The sequence below is a fragment of the Gymnoscopelus microlampas genome, assembly GCF_963454915.1.
Source record: "Gymnoscopelus microlampas genome assembly, chromosome: 13".
Classification (NCBI taxonomy): Eukaryota; Metazoa; Chordata; class Actinopteri; order Myctophiformes; family Myctophidae; genus Gymnoscopelus; species Gymnoscopelus microlampas.
The window spans coordinates 33,056,808-33,065,707 of NC_139950.1; the positions used below are offsets into that span (position 1 = coordinate 33,056,808).

General features: G+C 44.8%; 1 protein-coding gene across 1 annotated transcript in view; it reads left to right on the top strand.

Moving 5' to 3' along the window:
* The window catches only part of ndnfl (neuron-derived neurotrophic factor, like), a gene marked incomplete at its 3' end in the record, with an annotated part of 9,560 nt that extends 1,481 nt beyond the window's left edge, over positions 1 to 8,079 (top strand). Inside the window, exons 2-4 of the mRNA XM_084076378.1 lie at positions 2,670 to 2,929; positions 4,902 to 5,026; positions 6,641 to 8,079. Coding sequence (XP_083932504.1) covers positions 2,751 to 2,929; positions 4,902 to 5,026; positions 6,641 to 8,079 — 1,743 coding nt within the window. The 5' untranslated portion in view covers positions 2,670 to 2,750. The remainder of the gene's footprint in view (positions 1 to 2,669; positions 2,930 to 4,901; positions 5,027 to 6,640) is intronic.
* Between the last annotated feature and the right edge of the window lie 821 nt (positions 8,080 to 8,900).

Here is an 8,900-nt window from a genome sequence, read left to right on the forward strand (position 1 = left end):
TAGCCGTTTTTCAACTATCAACATTAGTCGTGAGATGAAATACAAATTAGGCGAGAGAGAGCTACGAAGAGGTAGGGAATGGGTCTTTAATTAAAAGAACTTAAACAGTGCGGAGAATAACTCCAGTCAGTTGACAGTCTAGGACAAACATTAGGGAATGGAGAGAAGAGGCGATACATGTGCGGCAGAGTTAAATCAGAACAGGAGAGTAAGCGAATGTGCGAGGGGCGACCATCAAAGTCATGAGCTCCTGCGTTTACAGAGGAGTGTGTATTTATTTATAGAGGGTGGTAGTTAAGAAGTTTTCTTGCTCTCTCAGCTCTCCTTCTCCCCCTCTCTCTCTCTCTCTCTGAGACCAAGCCTTTTTTTGCCATATGAAAATTCAATTGGCCGTAATTTGCTGAAGAGACTTATACATATTTAATCAGCATCAGGCGCATTTGGAAGAAGCAAGCCCGCCAAGCTTTTTCGTGTCCACGTATTTATCAAGATGGAATGAATGGAAAAGGGGGTTATAGTGATAGAAAAAGAGAAGAAACTGTGAGAGAGAGAGGGGCTGAAAGATTGCACAGCAGAGACTGAGCGTGCAGTGTGACACATTAGAACCCATTGGACACGGGTCTAAAGTAAACAGCAATCAACTTCATTTGACCGCCTGCTGTCGCTTGGCAATAAATCCATCCCCCCATTCTGACATTCTCTTTGCATCATCCCTCCTCCAATTTCTCTCTCATTACCCCAGCATCCATCCTCTACCTCCTCCTCTCCCGCTTCCCTTCTTCCCTCTCCATAACGCGCACTTCCTCCCTCATTCTCCTCCTTTTCAAATTTTCCTCAATCTCTCACTCCCTCGAGCTGCACGTCTCCAAGTTAAAGCTTTATATCGCTGCTGTCGGGAAGAAACCCCGTATCTCCATTTTTCAACTTTTAGGGGAGGAGGGGGGCAGGTGCACTACTTTGTAGCCATGCGGCAGGTTTGGATCTCCGCTTCTCCCTCAGCCCCCAAAAGACTTAGATGTGTACCTTTAGCTGCCCTCCCTCCCACGCTGCACCATGACTGTCATCTGATCTGCAGGTGGCACAGCTCTGAGAAGGGAAAGGAAAAATAGACATTGTTAAAGCAGTTGGGGTGGGGGTGGAGGTGGGGGGCGGGGTTTGTGAAGGCTGTGTGACTTTGAACCAGTGCGCCTTCTCTCTGAGGACCAGAGCCAGAACAGTGTGAGAGCTGCAATAAACCGTGAATCGACCTGGTAAACGACACACACACACACATGTTATTCAACAGAAGAAAGGAAGAAAATAGGAAGACATTTTTATGCAGTACATTACGAAATATATATGAGTGTGTGTGTGTGTGTGTGTGTGTGTGTGTGTGTGTGCGTGCATGTGTGCGTGCGTGAGTGCGAAAAAACGGCAAAAAAAAAGAGGCATAGGGAGACCGAGAGATACAGAAAGTGGGAGAATTAACCTGATTTATACTTCTGTTGCACATGGGTGTCGTGCACCGAAAATAGCAGATCTACAAGCTCACAAAGTGTCCCCACACGACGGGCTTTACTCAGGCTTAATCAGAAGCGAGTTCCTCCTGTGGAAGCTTGTTGTCAAGCGCGGCATCTGTGTACAGTGATTAGATTACAGGCTGTGCTGGGGCACCTCCAGGTGTTGTTTGTGTGCATCTCCACATTAAGCTGGCATCACTTTCCCCTGATAACAAGGCTGCTAACGCCTGTGATAAAGGACCACTCGCTTTGCGGGAAACAACATCCCATTTGAACATTACTATAAATAGAAATTGTCGCCGTCTGACAGAAACCTGTATGTTTCATCTTTTTATGATTACTTTTCATCGAATGCCCTATTTTGTACTTTGTCGTGTGACAAAGATGGAAAAATTGTGAAAATTGCAACTCAATATAAGTTTGTAGATAGGCTATTTTCACTATTTTTGAAAGAGTTTTGAAAATGGTTGAAAGTGGATAAGTCGATCTGTAAACTGTATATTTTATCTAACCAATGAAAGGTTTTTAGAAGAGCTTGTGACTAAATAATAACTACATCCATTGGAAGACAGGTTCTTTTTTCCATTTCCTGAAAAGTAACAGTTTTGGACATGCAAGGTTTCAACCCAACGAAATGTAAAATTCAGAGACAGCGACTTACTCAGCGTATTACTCTCTTAGTGAGTAATACCAGCAAACCACTTCATGTTTTGAAATGTAGTGCAATGGGCGATTCCTTTTTTTGTCCAGTGAATGTCAAGCTGGGCAATTCAGATCAGAGTAATACGGCATGGCAATTTCTTTCTCCCTGCATGAATAATTTGGTCAGAGTAGCGTGAGATGTTTCCTCATATCCATGATTCATCAGCTGCTAGATATCTTTAGTGTCTCTAAATGCTAAGGTAGAAATTAGGCTGTGACAGATTGCGTGTGTGCGTGTGTGTGCGAGAGAGAGAGTGTGTGTGTTTGCGTATGTGTGAGTGTCTGTGCGCACGGGTGTGTGTGTGTGTGTGTGTGTGTGTGTGCGTGTGCGTGTGCGTGTGCGTGTGCGTGTGCGTGTGCGTGTGCGTGTGCGTGCAATCATGCGTGCGTTGTGTTTGTCTGTGCGTGCGTGCATGTTGCTGGTGTGGTTTGATGGATGTTCCTGACCTTTCCTCCCTGCCCTTTCAGTGTCTGGGCGACATCGGAGAGGCAGTGACTGAGGGAGAGAGTGAAAGAGGGTGAGAGAGACCACGAAAGAGAGAAAGAAGGATGCCACCCACATCCCTGTCATGGTGTCTCAGTGTGGCCGTGGCACTATGTTGTGGTACCTCATGGCCCCAGGCACATTCATCCCTGACCCCTGAGAATGAGGTGCCACTTCGCCCCACTGCGTGGCTACCAGAGGGGAGGGTCACGACCATACCCCTTCCCAAAGGACGAACCCGCAGGTAGGCTTATACACAAGAGCAGGGTGGGGAGAAAATACAGGGAGGTATCAGTAAGAATCAATGTCCTTATTCATTTTTTATTCTAGTTGCACATGGCCAGTTGCTGTTCTACATCACGAAAGGGACGTTGATTGAATGAAATGAGATTTGGAGATGTTTGTCTAATGTAACGTCACATGGTGAATTCCTATATTGCCTTTCTCCAAAACACTATACAATGCACACAGTCTGACTAGAGTCCATATTTAACATAATGCAATGGTGTCAGTGATCTATGTAGTGGTGCATATAAGACTGGCAAGATATACATTAGTAGGCTAATTTAAAAGTTAGGGTTAGGGTTATGTAATATTTTCAGCATAAACACAGAGTACACCAGAGAGTGACACATAGATTTTGTGTCTACGAAATTCTTACAGTTTTAATATAATTCAGCATGTGTTGCACATTTCGTCCCTTTGCTCACTTTATCGGAGTCAGTATGGCACTCTGGAAAAGAATGCTGCCCACCCATGCATTAGGGGTTAAGTGTCTTGCACAAGGACACTTAGACATGCATCCAGGGATTGGGAACCAGGGAACATTCAGATAGCAAGACGTCAACTACTCTACCTCCTGAGCCACTGCCGCCCCTAATGAAGCAAAAGCGAAAACTTTGGTCTTGCCCCATCACCGTTCTCTGATCATCTTTTCAGAGGCAGTGGTCCTTTCCAGGACCACAGGAGAGACAGTGAGAGAGGGGGAGGTCGGGGGGAGTTGAGCCCACTTGGCTTTAAACGAAGTGAGCAGTGCCAGTGCTATCGCTCTGATACTGGGAGCTGTAAATTGGGAAACACATCTCCCTGTGTGCAGCGGTCTATCCGCCAGCACAGTCATGCAGAACCAGACAGCAAATAATACAGAGAAAACCAACCGGAAATTATTAATTTAATTAAATAATCTGCAAAGTGCCCTTGACAATGATAGTGTCACACATCTGTTTGGAAACACGCCATCTGCAGAATATTAAGCGTAACGATGTTCATGAACAGACAAATGGATATTTATTAGGGAATCATATGCGGTTAATTAATTTTTATAAAGAGTGTGCCTGGCTGAAACAAATTGTTATGTTGGAAATGTGGGCTGAGCATATTTGTTCTGCTTTGAGTGTGACAGTTATTCTATTGAAAATGATGGTTTGTGGAAGTCAATCACCTCAGGACATTAATTTAAAGTTTCAACCCGGTGGACTGAAGGTCAAGATCTACGTTAGGTGAATGGGGGTTGTTTGAGAGAGATATAGGCAAGAAAAATAAGATACTAGCACTATGCCTTTCAAATGTCCTTTTCTTGCCTTTGAACTACTATCTATTATGCAAATCTAAAATCCAGCATCAACAGACAGCGTATGGTCCCGGAATCATCAAATCACAGTGAGGGTCCTACGTCATCATTGTCTCTTTATGCAAAGCACGAATTCAGACAGTTGCAGCAAATGGACTACCATCTGAAAGACTTAGCACAGCCTTATCATCTGACATTCATGTCACCTCTCCTGGCCTGCTATCAAATGACTGATCAGCATGTACTCTAGGTGAGAAGAATAGACAAAGATTTGACAAACATCCCAAAAATGTGAAATGACAAAATCTTCCAAGTTGTAACTTGGAACGAACACACACACACACACACACACACACACACACACACACACACACACACACACACACACACACACACACACACACACACACACACATACACACACACACACACACACACACACACACACACACACACACACACACACAAAAGCGTACAGTATCTGAAAAGCATCATAAAAACAAAAGAATGTCACATGGCTTTCAATGGCAGCGATGTGCTTTCATCTGTCACCTCTGCGACTGAATGGAAATCAGACATAATCTTTTTGACAGTCCCAGTGAAAAACACCAAAGAACTTATTAATGCTATCTGTCTTTCTCCAAAGGCTTTACTTCACCCTCAAGAAGAAGGCAGCCATGATGTCTGTGACTGTCAGCCCATGTGATCTTCCCATTGAATGGAGCCTGGCTGCCCGCACCCTCAAGGACAAACCACTCAAGACTCAGCAGTGTGAGTTAACACAACAACTAAAAGGCCACAGAACTTCTAGCGTGGCATAGCTAGACTGATCACGTGGGAGGGAGCCCGGTCATGCTAGGCTAACAACCTTCACACATTTTTTTTTTTTTGTGTGTGTTTTTTTTTTTATTCTTCATTCTTTATTCATTATAGATGCTCAGCGCCATGTCAAGCTACAGGTGTTGCAAGCTAGCATAACGGAAATATGCAGCAACTCAGGCAAGAAAACACATAGTGGCTCTCGCAATGCCAAATAACTAAGTTGTCAATAAGCAAGTCACATCTAATAAGATTCACTGTGCATCAGTGAAAATAATAAGATTCACAACGCACATTTCTACTGCAGAGCCAGGTATTTGAAAAGCCATTCACTCTAAATATCTTCAACACTCATTTTGAGAAAGGAATCAGTGATAAAATAAGGAATTCCTTCAAAGCAAGGCAGACGCCTTTCTCCCAAATATCATCTGCTATCTATTTGACAGACAAGGAGATGATGACTGCCATTTGAATGAGATTAGCACTGATCCAACCTGAGTCATACTGAGCACTTTTTAGATTTGAATAGTAGTCAAGTCAAGTACCTACTAGACAATGGCAGTGGCATACTGTACATAATAATTTAGCCAAAATGGCTACTTATTCTAGATGTGGATGTTGAAATAAATAAACCATGGAATTTACTATGCCAAAAACAAAGAGTGCACGATAGTCTCTAATTTGTTGTACAGGCAAAATAGTACATTACAATTTGTAGAAGCAAAGTTAAATATTGCCAGACATATCTGAAGTCTATTTAATGTTTGCTTCACACAAACAAAATAATCAGATTTCTGCTACAGATTTTGCAAACCTACTCCTTCTCCAAAGGCACCTTCTGGCTAACTGAACAGGGCATGCTACAATGCAGGGCTGGGAAATTATAATATATAAATATTATATCAATATCGTGATATGAGACTAGATATTGTCTGGGATGTTGTCTTTTCCTGGTTTTAATCACTCAAGTCTTATTTTCTACTTTTAAACATTTTCAGAAATAGTGAAAATATCCGATCTACAAGCTCACAATGTTACATAGATCGGCTATTTTTGCTATTTTAGAAGAAATGCAATAAAAAGAAAATATATTGATATCATCTTCACAGTACAATATTATCATCATCAAGGTATTGATATCGAGGTATTTGGTCTAAAAATATCATGTTTGATTTTGTCCATATCGCCCAGCCCTACAGTACTATGGAAAAACATGGTTATGAAGTTATAAAGTGAAACATAAATCATTCAGACCCTCGGCTCAAGGTTCCCCGTTGCCAGCCTGAATTATTCACTTTGATTGTGTAACATTTGGTCTCATTTGAGGAAGGATTTCTGGGCTTAAGGGAAATGTAATTGGAAATTAATTTAAAAACTTTTTATTTTTTTAAGTAAACTCAAAAACTAGCACTGACAAATGTGCTTGTTTACTTGACCAAACATTGGGCAGAAATTAAGAAGACATTGTTGTTACTTATTAAAATGTAAATTCTGGTGTTTCGTTATGTATTAATGACAATTTGCATAAATGAGTCATACTATTGATATGTTTTTCTTTCCACACAGGGAACACAAAAAAGAGCATGCCAGAGGTTTGGTGGCGAGGACCTGGGAATGAACAAAAGCTACACGCCTACACGGGCAATGCTGTGAACACCTACATGGGTCCTACCTACACCCCTGCTTCCATCTACATCCTGAGGTTGCACTCAAAGGAGCAGGACACCAAAGCTTCAGTGTATCTTCATGAAGGCCCAGGGCCCTCAGGGGCCTTCCCGATGCTCCCAGCGGACCCCAGAGTTCACACCCTGGGTGTGGGGATGACCAGTGTCACCCTCAGTTGGGCGCCTAGTCCCTCCCTAAGCCAGCTCCCACACACCCTTAAAAGTTATGAGTACTGTGTCCTTGTCAACGCGAAGCACAACTACCCGAGTCTCTGCGCGGCCCGAGAGGGCATCAGCAAAAAGAAACAGAAAGATCTCAAACGGGAAAAGAAGGAGAAGCAGAGAAAAGTGACAGCGTGGCCAATTCTTAAGGACTGGTGGTGGAAGCAGTGGGATACGTACTCTGAGCCTCAGGACCCATCGACCCCTGACCCCGTCGACGAGTACACCGACCTGCAATGTGTTTGTCGAGGGACGGAGAGTGTGTGCACCGTCTCTGAGCTGCTCCCAGACACCCAGTACTACTTCGACGTCTTTGTGATCGACAGGCCGAACGGAACCAACGCGGCGTACACGGGGACGTTCGCTCACACCCACGAGGAGGCCCGGCCGGCCGTCACCGCGCTCAGGGAAGGCGAGCTGAGGTGGGTGAACTTCAGCGAGCGCGGCTCTCACTCTGAGCAGTTCTTCAGCTTCCGCCCCCGGGGCTGGCAGCAGAGTGGCCTGCTCACCCTGCAGAGCTGCGGCGGGGGTCGAAAGGTCAAAGTCACTGTGTCCAGTAAAGGTCAGATCGTGACCTCTCAGGCGGTCGGTGAAGAGCTAGCCCAGATCTGGCTCGAGGGCAGCCCTTCCTACCTCATCCACCTTGAGAGAGAAGGAACCGCCGCAGCCGGAGAGCCGGCCTCGCAGGGGTCTCTGAGGGCTTCGGTCAAGATGCAGACCTCCTCGGCCTACCACCGCAGAGGAGTACCCTCGCTGCCCTCCACCCTGCAGATAAAGTCTTTCAACCGGCTGCGGAGCTGCAACAGCGTCACCCTGGCCTGGATGGGTACGGAGGAGCGGAGCCTGTACTGCGTGTACCGCCGTAAAGTAGGGAAGGGTGAAGGAGGCACAGAGGGAGCCGCCACCGCTCCCTGCCTGGGGCCTGAGTCACGCTCCGACACCGAGAGGGTTCTCTGTAAATATTTCCAGGAGCTGAACCCTCGACGGGCCGTCACCACGGCTGTGATCGGGGGCCTGGAGCCTGGTATGGCCTACGTGTTTGATGTCTATCTAATGAGACGCTGGGGGATCCCTATCAAGTATGTCAGCAAGACGGTCAGGACCAGGAAGGATTGCTGAGCTGCTGCCCCCTACAGGAAGCTTTTAGACTGTCCCCAGTGTGGGGTGGACAGGGGGAGTGTGGTCGGGAGGGGGACACCTCAGCCAAGGACATAATATAAAGACTGTTGATTCGCCGAGATGACAAAGCCATTCGAATGATGTGGAGAGACTGTTGAAATAATGAGGTTGGTTATATTCAAACTCTTAGAATGTTACCCACAGAGTGGGCAGGGTGTGGATGGAAAAGCATATAGAGGGACTCGCACACCAGCAAAACCAGCAAACATTTACAATACAACCTGTGCTCTTGTCCTTTTATTTTATTTTTCATTGTTGATCATTATAATGATGTGCCAGTTGTCCAAGTGCTTATATTTTGTGTCTGAGTACAAAGTACAGAAGAGGTTTTTGATGACAGAAAATGAATAACAGAAAAAAACAAAACAAAGACTGTGCCAAATATGCAACAGAAGCAGATGGGGCTGTAATTGGATAAACAGGAGAGTTAGGGGGTCTACAGTGTATCTTTAGCGATGCATATTGTACAAGCTTAAAAACACAGATGGGTGCAATCTACAGACGCTTAGCTCAAAGTCAGTGTGTATCCTTGTGTTCTGCTTTCGCATGAAGCAGTGAAAATGAGTTAGTGACTTGCCTCATTGTCTTTGATGTATTCTTGTGCTGCTTCCAATGCACCAATAAACGCTTAGGGTATCTGTATATCAAAGTCTATAATCAATTAAATGACTGATGCACATATTCTAAATACAATAGCCTGGGGGAATGGAATGGGATCATTATTTTGGTTTGACAGGTTGTCAACATTAAAGCTGTAACAA